This window comes from Adelges cooleyi, unplaced genomic scaffold (genome assembly GCF_023614345.1).
Source record: "Adelges cooleyi isolate 19-005CV unplaced genomic scaffold, UGA_ACOO_1.1 ACOO_flye_CR_arks_rails_tigmint_CR_PRNA_21, whole genome shotgun sequence".
In the NCBI taxonomy this organism is placed as follows: Eukaryota; Metazoa; Arthropoda; class Insecta; order Hemiptera; family Adelgidae; genus Adelges; species Adelges cooleyi.
The window spans coordinates 6,061,034-6,079,108 of record NW_026095871.1 but is presented as its reverse complement, the minus strand read 5'-3'; the positions used below and the strand labels follow the sequence as shown (position 1 = coordinate 6,079,108).

Genomic DNA, 18,075 nt, shown 5'->3' with positions numbered 1-18,075 from the left:
AATTTTCATTTTGCAATGTGGTTAGGTTAGGTTATGTTAATTTAAAAAAAAATACTCTTTTTTTTTGTTTGTAGTTGAAAGATTTATTAATTATTTGCACGGACACAGTTTTTGATTTTATTGTATTCTAATAAAAGTGTACATTTATTGCGTGAAGCGCTATTTTTAAAAGAACTAAGATTATGCTTTATACATAATCTGCCCGTTCGGCGATTGCGCGGCTGGTGTTGCTAATACTGTTGTCTTCTTAAAAGTTCTGCAATTAAAAAAAATATATACTTAGGTTCATTCGTGCCTTACTAATAGTTCGTTCAAAAATAATATTCTTTCAAATTACTCAGTGTATGCTTTGGAAAGATTTGTATGGGTTTTTTTTTACTAAAACAATAAAAAATAACTCACTTTATAGTAGATACGAAGCTGTAAAACAAAAGGGTAGTGGTTAGTATTCGAATTATAAATGGTTATATTTTGGTGGTTAATGTTTATGAACAATTTCAAAAATTATTGTAATTAATATACACCGGATTGCTAAAATTGTTAATTCATTAACACCGCGTAACATTTGTTAATAAATGAAAGTGATCTTAAGTATGCAAATAAAGAAAATCGACTTTGTGTTACCAGACTATTGTACACTTAAGGACAAGGCATTAATATTGTTCATATTATAATCGGTTATTTATGGTTAAAAAATATGTACCTAATTGATAATTCGTTCAAAAATAATATTCTATAAAATTACTCAAATGTATGCTTTGAAAATATTTGTATGATTTTTTTAGTAAAACAAAGAAAATAACTTACGTCTTTCGCTTGCCCAAAACCGAGTTCTCGCTGAAAAACAAAAGAATTTCGTTATATTATTTAGGTGGTTAATATTTATACAAAATTCTGGAACTATGAAATTCGAGTTATATTGTACACTTGTACAATATCGGATCAAAATTATGGTTCTAGTCTTACCGACCAATTATGGTGAGACCTTGTAAACTATAATGATGAGACATAACCTGTGCATATTATAAATGCTGTAAACTTTTTTTTTGGGCTTAAAAAATGAGTATTTTATTAATAGTTTGTTCAAAAATAATATACTTTCAAATTACTCAGTGTACGATTTGGAACGAAAACAACTTACGTATTCCTTCGGGGTAGATAATCTCAAGCTCAGGTTCAGACTTATTATCAGACTTATATTTAGACTCATATTCAGACTCATATTCAGGCTCATATTCAGACTCACATTCAGGCCCATTTTCAGACTGGCACTCAGACACGGGTGCCACTGAAAAACAAAATAATTTTGTTATATTTCGGTGGTTAATATTTATACGAAATTCCAAAAATTAAATTTATTTAAACACCTGAGAGCTGTATTAGAATTGCTACGAGCAGCATTACAATGTACGAAAAACGCATTTTTGACAATATATAAAAAATGACTGTCGTTTGCCTTTGGAAGTAACTGGAATACTAGTAGTTGGTACCTACTAGTACTATTTTTCTTCTCATATTAACTGCGTAGTGTTTTGTAAATCTAAAAAATACATGTTTTGTTTAGTTGGTTTTTGGTTGTAAAAATTCCTCAGAAAATATTCATCAAACATTTGAATACATAATCGAACTAGAAGTACGTCATTCGAAACACGGATTTACAAAAAAATATAGATGGTAAATGGTAACATGTTGGAGTATTGAAAAAACAACATACTAAGAAACAGATGTCTAAAAATAATCATGGTACAAAAACAATACTGAAAAATAAAGAACTATATTTTATTTACATTTTTAAACGGAGGAAGGGTATAGGTTTTCAATTAAGACTTTTAAAAAACAAAACACAAAAGTTTATTATATTATACGAGAAGACTCAAATCTTGATTTCTTTAAAATTATATGCATTATAATAGATTTTATTTTTAATAAATTTGCAGCACACATTTTTCAGTTAATGTAATATAAAACTATTGTACGATATTGAAAACCACATTTTATGGTTCGATCTGTAAACATTGCCGACCAACTGTTGTGTAAATATGTAAAATCATGTTTTTCAAATCACATTATAACATTTATAAAACCTATGGTATTATTGTTTTATATATAAAATATTACTATGTAACAAAATTAATATAGATTTTGTCAGAAAAAACCAATTCTCCAGTTATATAACGATACTAAGAATGCTTCTATACATTCTTACTTCAGTTCTTAGGAGTTTTTAATGAACATTATTAAGGTTTTATAAAAATAAACTGGTTTTATACAATTTTAATGTAATTTTATATGCCTTGGAACGCATATTCTAGGAAGTAAGCGCCCCTCAATCAATCTTTGAATAATACTTATTATTATGTGTATGTTGAATGTTGGGTAAAATAATTATGTTTGATAATTTTTTAATTAACTATAATTTTTAATTATAGTACTAGTTAAACTATTTTGAATTTATTATTTAGTTCTAGTTTGATCGTTGTAAATACAACACATCATTTTAAATAACAGCGTAATGCTTTTTTTGGTAACACTTTTTTCGGTTAGGTGTGCCAGAGCTAATTCCCACCCCCTACCCCATTTTCACCCTATTCCAGCCCCAATCCCTCATCACCAATCTCTTACTCTTATGTATAATCTCTTATCTCTTTTCTCTCATCAGATAACAGCGTAACAAGTTTTTGGTGACAAGTTTTTCGGTTATGTGTTAACTAGCCACCTTAGATACTAGCTTAATCTATAACACAACTCTAAATTAATCGGTACTTCAACAAGACATGAAAATGCTCTTTCGAGGTTGCAGACTCGACTAAAAAACTTTTTTCTATTAATTGAATACCAAGTTTTTTCTGACATGGATATGTCTTATGTCAAGGGGTCATTCTAAAAATTTGTCCGTCACGTTTTGTGTCACAGTGCTGACATCATTATGGATTATAGAGGAGGAATATGGAGGAATTATGAAGAAGTATGGAGGGAGTATAGAGGGATTATGAAGGTGAATTATTAGAGATAGTGGACTAGAGATAAGATATTAGAGATACTATATTACTAGAGATATTAGATTGCAGGGTAATGCACCCCCCAGCCATAACACATATACATACCAATGAACTTATACATATTATAGAATTTAGTTGTATTTTTTTTTTAATTTAAATGTTATTCACAAGAAAAAAAATCACTGATTTTATCAGTATGTCCTTCAGATCAATATCCAGGTATCGTAATTTAAAATGCCATGGAACTATGTCATGTGAAAATAAAAAAGAAAGAAATTATTTTAATTTATAAGTAATAATATTTATAAGAAAAATGATTAACACTTATGTATGAAAATCATCTTTTTGTTTGATTGCATAACATAAAAATATATATTTTTTTAATAATAAACTAGTTGATCTGTTAAATTCGGGGGATCCGTGAATTTGGTCCCCCAAAAGAGTATTTTTGTTATAACACCGAAAAAATTATTTACAAATGTCGAAACTAGATTTACAATTATTTTCAATTAATTTACAAAATGTTGACACCACTTTGGAGTCGATCCGTTAAACTCGGTTAACGGCGGGTGTCTTCTTAATCTTATAACAATAAACATAATATCGAGTTTAAATTGTATGGAATAGCTTTATTTATTTATACAAAATCACAAAGGTTTATAATATTATTATTATTTCTGTTCACCACATGACGCATTTATTGCTTGGATTCATTGGACTCTTGGCCGGACACTTCCAGACGTTTGCAAAGTCATAATTGTTTTTCAACGAACCGATCACTCGTATGTTATGTTGGGGCTGTAATCGTCGTTCACTTGCAAATCGCTGAACTTGAAGTTGGTGTTATGACACAAAACCTATATAAGAGATAATAAACGATTGACACTCTTTAGATAAAAAATTATCTCGACTAATTATAAGTAGCTTTTTTATTTTTAAGCAAAAAACTCGGTTCGTCGTCCGCACGCGCTCTACAAGTGAAACTTCAAAGATAAAGGAATATGAGACTCGTAAATAAGAATCGATTGGAATAATAAATAAATAAAAAACAATAATTGATAATATACAAAATAAAACCACAGCTTATTACGTATACGGCGGATGTCTTGTCGAAAGGATCCGGTTCTAAGGACAACTGCACTAGGAAATCGGCGCTGAGGTATCGATGGACCAGAGCCAAAGTCTTAGCCATTTTGAATGTAGTTCCGTTCGTGTCTGTGACGGTGGTAAAGTCCGAAAACTTCCTTCTTGTACACCGGCTCGAGTCCGTGTTCGTCCAGTGAATCTGTAGGCAACAAGTAAGAAGTTCATATCGTACAATTTTTGAATTAGTCATTCGAGACACAACATAAGTCACGATTTCCTCCAAATGAGGTCATGGAGACCATGGCCATTAAGACCCACAGATGATAGAAATGTCGTTAAAAGCTCATAGCCGCAGATCACCCATATAATTTTTACTCATCTCCCAAACGTTTTGTATTCATGACTTATGCCCTTTCTCGAATGACTGGCTCGTTTGTGATACATTTTATACAGTACCCATCAAAATTCAATTATTAACTGTGTTTTGTCATGTTTCGTATTCTCGACGCATTCCATAAACGGACATCATTCATACCTGTCAAAAACGGAATCACCATTATTGTTTACACGACCAATGTAAACTATGGACCATGGTAAACTAACATCAAACATAAATATAATATCAACCGAAAATAAAATGTATTTTTTCAATCGACAATATGATAGTGTAGATTACTTACTGTCCCAAAGCATCACAGTGATATAAATAAAACACAGAAATGACATTAATCCAAGAAAAGACAGTAGCGCTAGACAGCAGATGAGTTTTTTTTTTAATTTACTACTGCCCAACCATGCTTGTTGTAGTTTCCTGAAAAGCATACAACAAATCGAATCAATAAACGGATTCGAGTAAGCTCTAAATGTTTGGACCTAACCGGACCTATGTGTGCAGAATAAATATAGATATGTTGACGCATAGGAGACAGCCGGTTGGTGGGAAAGATAAAGAATAGATTCGTGAAAGAAACGGAGAACTTGCTAGTGGAGGACTCAAAAAACCTAATAAATTATATCGGGTATAGGGTGTTGATTGCAGTGGAATATTGTTTAATACTGTATAATAACATAAACTAAAACGTCTCCAAACGTTTTAAAATCTCACTAACCTGTACTTATTGGAAGTAACAGATACATAGTCATCTTGTTGCTGCTGTTCATGGTTGTTAGTAAAATCGGACGGTGCCATACGACACTCTTTGGTGGCAAACAGGAGATCTTCAACCGTTTACAGAGAAGCTGAACGAAGACGGTTGGTCTGCTGGCCAGCAACTCTGCTCTGTGACCTTACTAAATGATAAAAAACGCATTTGTAAAAATATGGTATAGATGCTCATTTGATCTCCTTTGTAACAATATATATTATGTTCTATCATTGCATAGACTAATTTGTGTTGGTACTAATCCACAATCAGAACCTGGAATTGAGACTAGATCTATAACAAAATATGTTTAATGAATCAACATTATCATTTAAAAAATCGATTTACTTCAAAATGTTCGTCTCGAATGATAAAAATGTACAAACATGTAATTTATAAGTGTTAGAAGACTGAAACATACAAGTAAGATATAGTTACCTACTCCAAGTAATTTATAGAGAACATAATTCTACATTTTAATTAATTATTATCATATGATAAGTGGTATTATTTTTAATTTAAATAACTATATTGTGTTATAGAGTATAATGTGACTTAAATAATTTTACTAGATAAGTGTTGTGCTAACCATTTAGTTTTAAATCCTTAAAAAATGTTCTCAAATAATATTTCAGCATACACTTTCTGATACAAATATAACTATAAATCACTCCATTAAAGTTTGAGAAATAACCAACAGAAATGTCAATTAAAAAATACATTTTTAGTGAGTATCCTTAAAATCAAAAATAATTTTATTTTAAGAATAACAATGACTATTAATACCCACTTTGTGTATCGCATTGATGACCTATATTTTAGTATTTTACTAAGTATTTTATCATTGTATTATTTTTATACTGTATTCATATATAAGCGTTTATTTAGCTTGTAATTTAAAAGAATAACGCAGTTAACACATTCATTTTATCACAGATTTGAGTGAAGTTTATTGGTGTCTGGATAAATATGTGGGGGCAGATTAGGTGGTCAATTTGAGGTGCGGTGGTTATCAGTATTTTTTTTGATTTTGGAGAATTAGGATTTGGGGATCTTAAGCGTTTCTTATCAATTTTTTGCCATTCCTCATCATCTTCGGATATTTCTGGCAACGACGAATTTTTAGCTTGGCGGCTCATAAAAGTACTGTTTGCTGATGATAATATCGGTGAAACCGTTTTAACAATAGAGCTTTGCTATAGTAGCTATATATCTGTGGTATTGCTATTAGGCATAGCGGAGAGGAAGAGCGGCGAGACGGGTTCGAGAGGCAACCTTGACCAGTTGTCAACCGCGTTGAACGGTTTTTGTTGTGCACAATATTTTAGCTGCACTTATATGCGTAGTCAAATTTAAAATTGTTATAAATTAGCATAACATGCTCATAGAATACATAAACTCATTTTATGATTGAATAAAAAAAAAATGTTATAAAATATAAGGTTCACGGGTTCATAAAACATTTTAGGTAACTAATTTTCATTTATTTTGGCGGAAAACAGTGACGCCCGCTGTACTATTGTTACCTAACCTAGCGGCAGAGAAACAAAAAACTAAAACTACAATAATTAGTATTACCATTAATAACATTATGAATTAATTGCCTGGATTTAGAACTCTTTAAATCTGTCTATGAGTTATGAATTTAGACAGTTAAACTGAGCATACAATTTGTAAGTTATCGTTTGTACAGCGGTGATAATTTCATACTTCAACACTTTTTTTTTGTTATAATAACGTTAGGTTAGATCAAAAATACTATTATTAAAGTAATGGAACATCATACAAACCTGTAACTAAATTCAAACCTTATAAATATTTTTAAAACTTTGAAAAAGATTCTCACAGCTGACACTTTTACATATAAAATTCTGTATTAGACATTCATCATCAAGTATTTTAACGATACAAGTGTCAGCTTCCGGATTTGTTTTTTTTATATTTAAATATAATATTTATAAGTTTTGAAGTAATGAGGTTAATATAATGGGTTAATGAAAATAGATTTTTTACAGTAAATTCAACGGGGAAAATATGGCTTTATAGGAGCCAATTGTAATGCTGAAAATGTATACATTTCATCTTTCCGCCAAATAAAAAAAACAATTCATAAGGTAACAAAGACGTTTTTTTGAGACAGTAATATATACATATATATATAAATCATAATGTATGTTTTTTTTGTTCTTTTTGTACTCACCGCTTAAAATTGATTCACAATTACAGCAGCCGGATCACGAACGAAAGGGGAATCGTTTGTTTCGGCAACAGTTCTATCCGTCGACTGGCCAAGCAGCAGCACTGGTGTTGGCAAATTTTTTTTTATGTACATATGTTTTTTACCCACGTAAGGCCCACTCGTGAATATCGACTGCGGTAACGCGCAAGGTAACGTGGTATGTACACATAAAAACACACAAAAAGGGCAGGCAAAATGTACTGCATTATAAATGATATTCAATATGTTCGTCTTACTTTGTAATATCGCATAGGACTTCAATCAATTGGCACATACGCGACGACAGCGCAGGCATAACCCTTTTCATTTTTAATGCGTGTGGTTAAAAAACAGAATAATGAATGAGGGGCGGTCTTGAAGGAGGTGTAAAAAATGTATGCGTCATACTTTTTTGAGTTGTATATATATATATATATATATATATAAAAAAACTACGATAGAGTCTAACTATATCGTTACGTTTGGCGATTAGTTTAATATTAACATTTCACTTTTATAACCGTCCGAAATCAAAGACAATTTATCATCGCCATCTTGAGCTCAACGGATTTGTCCATCTTCTTCGCCTTGTCCCAAACAACTTTGGCCTTGACCAGAGAAATTGTCTTTCTACACAAATACATAATATTTGATTCACTGTTTTTTTTTTGTTGTAAAAATCATTGAAAGAAGAGGACTTGGCAATTATATGGCTTATCAAACGTTCAATGTACGTTTAATGACACACCATTTTGAACACTTAAGACGGCGTAAATAGTTAACGCGTATTACTTAAATGTTTAATAATATTTTATTTTTTATTTAAAACGTAGAAAACATCTATCCAACTACTTCAAGACGAATGGTTATCTTTTTAGTAATATATAAAGTACAATAATAGTTATTTAATAGTTACTGAAACGGTTATTTCATACCGTTTCTTATTCAAGGACAGTTTATAAAAACCGTAGTCGGTACTTAAAGCTAATTAAAATCACAGAAATATGTGCCTAAAATGCAATGCAAACACAACCGATCGCTTTGAGTTATTACCAATTATCGCGATAAAATGATTAAAATTAAAATATAATTTTTTAATTTATAGGATTTCCTTCTCGTTTTTTCAAGTACCAGCGCTGACTAATGTAGAGCAAACATTGATACACTCCACATCGCTTATCTACTACTTTGGGCAACTCGACGTGGTTCATATTTAACTTTTGTTATTTTAAAATGTTTTCGATTTTCCATTCTTACATAATGTTGCTCACTAGGTAATTTTCATTTCATTAAGCAGTAAACACAATTACTATTCGCATTAGTTTACTAGTAAATCTGTTAGTTGTACAATCAGCGTTGTACCAAACTTACTATTGACTGAATTTTTTTAATTATTTAATAACAATAAACGAACGCCTGGAGGAACATTTAAGTGGATCAATCACACAAGATCTTAGGTAAGGCACTTAACGTTTAATTCTACACACTCCAACAGTTTAATACCAAAACAATATTCTAGGCTTTTACATGAATTTACTGCTTCTCTGTTTTTTGTTTTAACTTAACTTCTTTTATTTTACTTCTGTAATAACAACTGTTAAATTATTATTAACAACTTTTTAGATCACTTAATTCAGCAATGCCAAATAATTTCAATAAGCTAAAACTTTTGTTATGGAAAAACTTGATGATCCAAAGGAGAAGGTCTTTGCAATCGGCTTTTGAAATGTTTTTACCTGCCGTTATAGCATTTGTAATGATTTTCTTAAGAACGTGGGTAAGACCAGTAGAATTTAATGAGCCTACAAGATACCCTGCATTTTCAATAACGGCGCCTCCGATAATTACAAATTATACAGACAGGTATTAACAGTTCATTCGAATGACTCTTTTATGATGTTACTGCTTACACTCCCTCATTGTTATTATTTTCAGGTGGACTATTGCATGGAGTCCATATAATCCAGCGTTAGAACTAATAATGATCGCGGCTTTTGCAAAGATCTCAATGTTGAAACGTAAGTTGACGGTTAAATATGATTAAAAGAACCTTGAAAAAAACCCGTGTTGACTTTTGTGCAGTGAGAAGTTTCAACGACTGTGCCGAAATGGAAAACAATCTAAATCGAGATAGAAAAATGAAAACTTATTTATCCGGCGTCTGCTTCGACAACGTCCTACCCAATTCGACTTCAGTGCCGAAAAATATAGTCGTAAGTCCAAACAAACATGAGTCCAAATCGACATTAAATTGAAAAAAATAACAAAATATATTTTACTTTAAGATAAAACTCAGGTATCCGTGTCAGCTAAGAGTGACCAAAAAGAGCTTAATGAGTTTTGACACCGTCGAAGCAAACTGGAAAACGTACTTGTCGTTTCCTTTGTACCAAACGTTGGGACCTCGTCACAAAGAAGAAATCAGCGGTGGCGAACCTGGCAAGTTAAAACAAACGGTTTAGAAATTAGAAGAACTAAGAAAATTCGAGATAAAATATTGCAAATAAAATATCAAAATGTATTACTGCGATTGTAAATTTCCAACTCGTGTCATCAGGTTACGTTGCCGAATCGTTTTTGTACGTTCAAAGTTTGATCTCCGAGGCCTTTGTCACGTATTGGTCTCCGGACAAGTGTATTCCGAAAATTCAAATGCAACGTTTTTCGTATCCAAACTACAAGTTCGACCCTTTACTCACGGCACTGTCTTCGTTCGTGTCGATTCTAGTGATGTTTAGCTACGTGTACACGGCTATTAGTACAATAAAAATGATTGTATCCGAAAAGGAATCAAAATTAAAGGTACACGCGGTTGATTGAATGTCGGTTCAAGACTTCATCCGCATCGATAATATTTATAACGCTTTTTCAGGAGACCATGATGCTGATGGGATTGGACAATTGGTTGATAGCCACAGCTTGGTATTTGAAGAGTTTTGTGGTGTGGATGATACCACTATTTGTAATTGTGCTGTTCGTCACGTACAATTGGCCGGCCACAGAAGGAAATCGATGTTCCGAAATGTTTATGCTCCTGATCGTCCTCACTCCATTCGTCACCTCCAGTATTTCTTACTGCTTTCTGGTTGCAGCTTGCTTTAAAAAAGGTAACCATGTGGCAAATCAATAAATTCCTTATTCCGTAGCCATGATTAAATGCCTTCAATGATACCGTGTGTTCGTTTAGCCAACACTGCAGCAGCCGTCGGTGGAGTCCTGTGGTTCGTCACATTCACTCCGTACATGATCTCCCAACCTAAATACACAGCAATCTCGTCGCGCTACATTCTATTGTCCACTGTTTTACCGAATACCGCTTTGGGGTATATATTTCAAAGTTTCATCATGCTCAAAGGTATCGGAAAAGATCTATCTTGGACGACCATCGCATCGCCCATCACCCCGGACGACAAATGCAGTATAGCTAATGTCATGACAATGCTGGTTGTGGATACGGTATTGTATTTAACGATAGCTTTATACACGGAAATTGCTTTTCCGGCACATGGTGGCTATCGACCTCCGTGGTACTATCCTATCCAGGTAAATAGATGCATACCATTTTGCTTACAGTAATTTTAATATTATTTTTTGGCGCATTTATAATATTTAGCTCTCGTATTGGTTTGGCCAAAAGCAATCGAACACCGATGTAGGCCCAGGAAAATCGGGAATTCAAATTCAATCGCTGACCAAGTACTACGGTAATTGCGACCAACCAGTGGTCGACAGTCTAACCGTGGACATGTATCCGAATCAAATCACCGTTCTATTGGGACACAACGGTGCCGGCAAGTCGACTACCATGTCGATGCTAAGCGGTTTGATAAGGCCATCATCCGGTTCGGCTTTAATAGAAGGACGTGACATTAACACTCAGATGAAAACGATTCGCAGCTCATTGGGGCTCTGTCCACAATACAATTTACTCTTTCCGGACCTAACAGTCATTGAACATTTAAAGTTTTTCGGGGTGGTGAGTACGACAGTAAACAAAATAAAATAGGTAAACGTGTTAATTGATGCAATATCAGAAATAACAATTTAAATTTCAGTTGAAAGACTTGAGTAACGAAGCGCTAAATGATGAGATACAAAAATATATAGTGAAATTCAAATTGGAGTCCATGCTCAATACCAAAGCCGAACACCTCAGCGGAGGAATGAAAAGAAAGCTATCCGTCGCCATCGCTTTGATCGGAAAGTCTAAAGTATGTTATAGCAAAAGTGATGTATTTAAAAAATAACTTTACATGTTTTGTAACAGGTAGTGTTGATGGACGAACCGACTTCGGGCATGGACCCAATAGCCAGACGAACCTTATGGAATATTTTACAGTCGGAACGTGAAGGAAGGACAATAGTGATGACTACTCATTTGATGGATGAAGCCGACTTGTTGGGTGACCGAGTAGTTATAATGAAAACTGGAAAACTTTGTTGCGTTGGAACGCCGTTCTCGTTAAAAAAGAAGTATGGTAAGAAATCATTAATTTTACCATTAATAACATGTTAAATTCTCATGTTGATTAGCAGAAGCTTATACTTTTAGGCGGTGGTTATAATCTCACATTGATAATGGACAAAGCGACATTCGATGTCAACGGAACGACAATGTTTATCCAAAATCATTTCCCTAACGTTATACCTGGCAGAATCACTCCCGTGGAAGTGACCTACAAATTGCCAGAGTCGGGTTTAATTCCAGAGCTTCTGAACACCTTGGAGAAAAATAAATCATGTTTAGGAATCAAAGAATACGGTATTACATTCATCAGGTTGGATGATGTTTATGAAAAGTTGGTGTGATTGAATCTTGTACACGCCTAATCGATGGGGTATTAAAATAAATTATGATTTTTTTTGTTAACCAGATTCAGCAACCACGATGGTCAGTTACCTTATCAAAACTCATCCCACATTAAGTTTACTTCCGACAGTTGTGTATACGAAAAAAACCGTTTACATTTAAAAGCTAATAGTGAGTACCTTTTCTCTAAACGCAATCGTCGAAATAGGAATTGACATATTATTTTAATCGCACAGGAGCTACGGGATGGAAACTATTCGCCATTCAATTGCAGGCGTTGATGGTGAAAAAATACTTACAGTCTTCTCGTGCATTAGTTTTGCACTCGCTTCAAATAGCACTGACGGTTGTGTTCATATTCGCGTCATTCGCTGTCGTATTCGCGTGGAAAAGCATAACGGACCTTCCGGCTCTGGCTGTCAGCTTAGACGTATGTTATCCCGAGTACATGTCGACCATAGTAATTTATTTTTTACAAATTCGTATCCTTTAACTAGAATTTTTGGAAGCCAGTTAGCACAATAATGTTGGCATCTCATGAAAGAGACGTCATAGACATGTATAATTCATACAAAAATGCTTGTGCGCCGTATCCTGTGCTCGAGGTGGGAGGCTATAACAAATCACTGGAATATTTCGAAAACTTTTTGCTAAAAATAGTAAGTCTTGCGCTATATTTGTTAATAAAAATAATCACCCTTCGAATGTCTTACAACAGGCAGCCAAGAACGTACCGTTGTACACGCAGACGTACATAGTCGGCGCTGTGTTCAATAGAAGCACCGCAGTGGCATACTTCAACAATAAGCCTTATCACGGTCCGCCTTTGTCTTTGAATATGGTCTACAACGCTATTCTGAAATCCCAATGCGGCGAGGATTGTGGAATTGAAATCGTCAACCATCCGCTACCGTACCAAGGGATGGACAGGGTTAGTGTATATAATTGGTGTGGCCACCGTAAAAAGGACTAACTTACCGACTTATCTACTCGAATAAACTTCAATCAACTCGTTACACTTCACACATACGCCATAATTTTTTTATTTCAGCAACTGACGTTGGTGGGTGGCAGCAATTTGGGTTTTCAAGTGGCGTTCAGCTGTGCCGTTTCCCAAGCCCTGGTATGCGCGCTGTACGTGCTCTATGCGGTCAAAGAACGGCAGAGCGGTGTTAAGCTAATGCAAAACATTGCTGGGGTTAAGCCCACAGCGTATTGGATAGCGTCTTTACTGTGGGATTGGATCAGCTATTCGTTGATCATATTCACCATCGTGGTCGCGTTGTACGTGTACGGCGATCCGGGCTATTCTGACTTGAAGCAAACGAGTAAACGAAAATCGTGTACAATGCCGGGATACACAATAATTACCGTTTTTTATTTATTTACAGACTCCATGCTCGTCCTTTTGGCCGCTTTCTCGTGGGCAGACCTGCCTTTGATGAGTCTGTTTTCGTACCTGTTCACCGAACCTTCTTCGAGTTTCTCCGGCGTAGCGATATTCAACGTTATTACCGGCGCTTTTGGTCTTATGCTCGTCATGATCCTTCAAGTGGAACCGCTGTGCCTGAAAGACCAATCTCGGTTCATTCACTCGGTGTTGATTTATTTCCCGCATTACGCGTTGAGCAACGGTTTGAAAAATATTTACGCCCACCACGAGTACAGTGAAATATGCCAGTCCTACGAAAACGGTTAGTCGAATTGTGACTGTTTCCACCATCGTGGCCACGCTTTTTTAGTAAAATATTATCGTTATTTAATCGTAGCCACGTTGTGTCCTGTGAGGGGGAAAATTAACAAAGGCGAGAACAGCTGTTTACGCGGGATCGTAAGTCCGGAGATCGACAGAAATGTTGCGCATTTGTTTTGGTTTGGTCTGGTAAACGTTTTGCTGCTATTGTCGTGTGAATATCTCATGCGTGCCACGAGCAAAACAAGAGATGTTCTTTGGAATACTTTGAAAGATTCTATTGAAAAAGCTGTCAACGCAGACACAAACGATAGTAATAATATGAGCTCTTCCGAATCGGACGTGCAGCGTGAGAAGCAAACGGTTCACGACTCCTCTTATCCGCAGAGTTTCTCTGTTTACCTCAAGTATAAAACAAACGCTAAATACATCAATGATCACGATTGATTCATTTTAGACGATTTTTTTAAATTTATATATATACAGAAACGTAGGGAAAAACTACGGTAAAAAACAAGCGGTCATGGGAATGGATTTGGCTTTAAGACCCAACGAGTGCTTTGGACTGTTGGGAACAAACGGAGCTGGCAAAACGACCACGTTCCAAATGGTTACCGGAGATATTAAAAACTCTTCGGGAGACATCTATGTGTGCGGCATACACGTTAACAACAACAGCCAAAAGGCAAGCGTGACGTTGTGCGAAATTATTTGTGAATATTTTATACTATAACTTGAAACTTGTGGGTTTTTTTAGATTCACGAAGTGGCTGGCTACTGTCCACAGTTTAACGGTATTATCGAAGAGCTCACCGGCTACGAATCGCTTTATTTCTTCTCTCGCCTAAGAGGAATGTCGAAAAAAGAGGCTACCGACGTTTCGTTCCATCTTGCCTCGAGGCTAGCGTTAATCCCTTATTTGAACGTACAAGCGAAGAACTACAGGTATCGCTATTCCTATTGCGTTGTTGATCTATAGAAGTGTCAACTGCATTAAAATGTAAAAACCACATTCGTTTACACAGCGGAGGAAACAAAAGAAAACTAAGCGCAGCCATGGCGATGATCGGCGATCCTCCTGTATTGTTTTTGGACGAACCAACGTCCGGCATGGATCCCGCCGCCCGGAAAAACTTGTGGGACTTCATTAGCGAAGAAAGAGATAAGGGAAAATGCATATTCATCACGACACACGGGTAATACGACAAAATTACAAGCGTTGTCTATTATTATTATTTTGAATAAAACCATGTTTTATCGTCCTCGCCGTGAACGTTTGCAGTCTTGAAGAATGCGAAGCCGTGTGTACCCGTTTAGCCATAATGGTGGACGGTCGAATCAGCTGTATAGGATCTATACAACATCTCAAGAACAAATACTCGGATGGCTACCAGTTGCACGTGAAATTTCACCCAAACAACCGGAAACCCGCCAAAGAGTTCATAGAAGTTTTGTTCGAAAGTAATACAACTATTTTGTCATCGAGAAAAAAAAACATAATATTATTATAGCTAATCGGTTCGCTGTAACGTGTGCAATTATTATTGTTAATTATATATGTATACATTTTTTTTCACCAGACTATTCGATAAGTGAACAATTCGAATCAATGTCGGTGTTTCATATTCCTGAAAAATATTCTTGTTCGTTTGTATTCACACAGATGGAACAAGCAAAACGAGACATGTCGATTGTAGACTATTCAATTCAACAAACCACTCTGGAACAGGTAATTACCATTGAAACACCGTTATTTTTTGATAAAAATAAAAAACCACCTTTAACTAAATTAATATTATACACTAATGTTTTTAAGGTGTTTTTGAATATCATCAAAAATAAAAATCAAGCCCTATAGCACAATTTTTGGATGTTGTATTTGTTAACGCCACGATGAAAAAATTAAGACTGTTTTCAACTATCAAAACTAGATGGATTTATGGTGTTCATATTAATTGTTTAACGTTCAAACAACGAATCAATAATTATAATTTATATTTATTATTTATTTTAATTTTTTTTTACAATAATAATTATAATTAGAAAAATAATTATAAGTATATAAGGCACTTTTAGAATAATAATAAATAAAATAAATTGGGTCTTTGGCATATAAACGTAAACTAATGTAATTATAAAAATATATAGTTATCATTATAATATTATCTAAGTATACTCAAAACAAAATAATTGATATTTAAGTCTTTCAAATAGGTACATTCTTATTATAATAACATTTATAGGATATCGACTAATATACAAACAGAAAAAAAAACAGAAAATCAAGCACATTTTAATGGGCGTGTAGTATGTAAGAAATTATTTTTTAAGAAAAAAAGGTAATTACTAACTTGTTTGCTAACGAAACACAGTAACTATCGTTGTAAATCTAATATTTTGCCGAAAAAATGATACATACTTAAGATAAAAATTGACTTTATAAAAATAAATTATTCGTTATGACCATTTATGAACACATACAAGTGACTTATTAGTATTAAACGTAATATTAACAATAGTAAATGGTAAAACACAATGTTGTAGTCCCCAGAGGGCGTAGTCAATATTCTTAACGCAATTCCAAGTGAGGTCTCTTAAAGCAACCCACTGGCAGTGCTTTTCTTATTGCGTCGATGTTGTCGACGTCGCTGGCAAGAGCCGCAATCTCTTCTTCGTAGTTCTTGATCAGCTGGGCCTGCACGATATTAAGAGTAATTTGAAAACCACCTTATTACAGTTTCTATTATGATTTACACAAACAAATTATGTAGGAGTTTAACGTACCTGAGATATCCTCGCCTCGTTGATGGCGACCAGTTTTTCGTCCAACTTGGCGTTGGTCAACTCCTGTTCGGCGGCTTCCAACCGGGAGCTCAGTTGGTTCAACTTTTCACTGTCTGATAAATAAAAATAAGAAATTCATCTTAATTTGTTAATTACATTATATGGATGACAACAAATAGTCATAACCAATCAATCCTAATCGTAGCCACCCTACTACTAGAAGTACAATTTAAAGTACATTACTGTCATTACAATGCAGTTATAATAATTTCTATGGTCCTGTGACCTCCCCCTGCCCCAATATGCTCCATACTCGCATTATGCTTCTACCCCACTTTGCTGGCTTTTAAATAATATAAAAATAACGGTTTGGTATGAACGAGTTTGTTAAACGTGCACTGACCGACATCCACTAAATCCTTGAGTTCTTTCAAAATTGCATCGACGTCTTCCCGAGCTTTGTTCACCGTCTTCTTGGCATCGGACGCCGATGTTTTCGCTTGGCCGATTTTTTTCTTCGCCTAAATTTCGTGTTGAATTTTTAAATAAAAGAAACATGTTTAAGTAACTTTCACACCAAATACTCACGTCGTTGATACTCTCTTGGTCTTGTTCGAATTGACTTTCCACTTCTCTCAACCGGCCTCCGGTGTGTCCAACGCGTTTCGATAGCCCGTCGCTCTCGTCCAACAGATTGCGCACCTCGGCGACGGTTTCCGTAGCGGATTTTTTAATTTTCTCGGCTTCCTAAAAAAAAATAGAAACAACCAATTCAATCGAGAGTCTGATAAGTCTGTCTTAAAGACAATGCCAAACCATTGACGCTTGCTCGGCGAATGTCGTTTGCGCTTGTTGCGCCAGGTTTCTCGCATTAATGGCACTATTCTCTGCCCCGGTCAGAGCCCGCTGGGCACGCGTTGTCTTGTCGTTGGCTTCTTCGATCAACTTTTTTATTTCCGGAACTTGCTCCAAAGCTTCGGTCGCGCTCGTCTTGCTATCCTGCACTTGTTTGTCAAAAGCTGAAACAAAAACACACACAGACAATTGACGATGAGCAATTGCAACAACAACAGCTGTACAAAATAAATACCCTGTAGAGTGTACAACGTTTGTTGAGCTTCCTCCAGAGTCTTGGCTCCCAACTTCACTGCTTGGGTGGCTTTCTCGTAGGACGCGTTCGCCTGTGCCAAATAGTTTTCTCTGGTCTTTTTTTGCATTTCTCCTTGTTGCAAAGTCACGTCCGACTGCTGCAGTTCTTCGGCTACCTCCATCAAAAGGTTAGAGTTGCTCTCCTGCAGCCTTTTGATTTCGTCTTTAATTTGTTGTATCTATCCAACGACAAT

At 34.9% G+C, this 18,075-nt stretch overlaps 2 protein-coding genes and 1 long non-coding RNA gene across 8 annotated transcripts in view; 1 reads left to right on the top strand and 2 right to left on the bottom strand.

Annotated features, from left to right (window-relative positions):
• Positions 1 to 3,631: 3,631 nt before the first annotated feature.
• LOC126834652 (uncharacterized) lies at positions 3,632 to 7,665 on the bottom strand. Of its 2 annotated transcripts, none has more exons than XR_007685096.1 (6): positions 7,428 to 7,665; positions 5,195 to 5,375; positions 4,766 to 4,896; positions 4,542 to 4,683; positions 4,090 to 4,284; positions 3,632 to 3,856 (listed from the first exon to the last, which is right to left on the bottom strand). It is a non-coding gene; the product is annotated as an uncharacterized LOC126834652 (long non-coding RNA). The 2 variants fall into 2 exon arrangements; XR_007685095.1 differs by having other exon boundaries at positions 4,542 to 4,620; positions 7,428 to 7,662.
• A 974-nt stretch (positions 7,666 to 8,639) lies between these two features.
• Positions 8,640 to 16,406, top strand: LOC126834647 (phospholipid-transporting ATPase ABCA1-like). 4 transcript variants are annotated; one of them, XM_050566733.1, is made up of 25 exons: positions 8,640 to 8,902; positions 9,069 to 9,308; positions 9,381 to 9,463; positions 9,528 to 9,658; positions 9,731 to 9,884; positions 10,003 to 10,247; positions 10,318 to 10,552; positions 10,633 to 10,988; positions 11,059 to 11,421; positions 11,501 to 11,656; positions 11,713 to 11,923; positions 11,998 to 12,223; positions 12,320 to 12,426; positions 12,492 to 12,685; positions 12,753 to 12,914; positions 12,974 to 13,186; positions 13,307 to 13,583; positions 13,647 to 13,949; positions 14,025 to 14,355; positions 14,435 to 14,633; positions 14,706 to 14,893; positions 14,974 to 15,144; positions 15,231 to 15,409; positions 15,529 to 15,677; positions 15,765 to 16,406. In XM_050566733.1, exons 2-25 carry the CDS (start codon positions 9,085 to 9,087, stop codon positions 15,804 to 15,806), a joined length of 4,899 nt encoding a protein of 1,632 aa, XP_050422690.1. In that variant the 5' UTR covers positions 8,640 to 8,902; positions 9,069 to 9,084; the 3' UTR covers positions 15,807 to 16,406. The 4 variants fall into 4 exon arrangements, with proteins under 4 accessions (XP_050422690.1, XP_050422689.1, XP_050422688.1 ...); XM_050566732.1 differs by having other exon boundaries at positions 11,998 to 12,244; positions 12,753 to 12,918; positions 12,978 to 13,186; XM_050566731.1 differs by having other exon boundaries at positions 8,641 to 8,902; positions 11,998 to 12,244.
• LOC126834650 (laminin subunit gamma-1) overlaps positions 16,013 to 18,075 on the bottom strand; it is a 41,360-nt gene continuing 39,297 nt past the window's right edge. Inside the window, exons 22-27 of one of the 2 annotated variants that reach the window (XM_050566736.1) lie at positions 17,823 to 18,060; positions 17,549 to 17,751; positions 17,321 to 17,479; positions 17,136 to 17,253; positions 16,733 to 16,845; positions 16,013 to 16,643 (exon numbers count right to left, since the gene is read on the bottom strand). In XM_050566736.1, coding sequence (XP_050422693.1) covers positions 16,518 to 16,643; positions 16,733 to 16,845; positions 17,136 to 17,253; positions 17,321 to 17,479; positions 17,549 to 17,751; positions 17,823 to 18,060 — 957 coding nt within the window. In that variant the 3' untranslated portion in view covers positions 16,013 to 16,517. The remainder of the gene's footprint in view (positions 16,644 to 16,732; positions 16,846 to 17,135; positions 17,254 to 17,320; positions 17,480 to 17,548; positions 17,752 to 17,822; positions 18,061 to 18,075) is intronic. The other variant, XM_050566737.1, reaches the window with a different exon arrangement.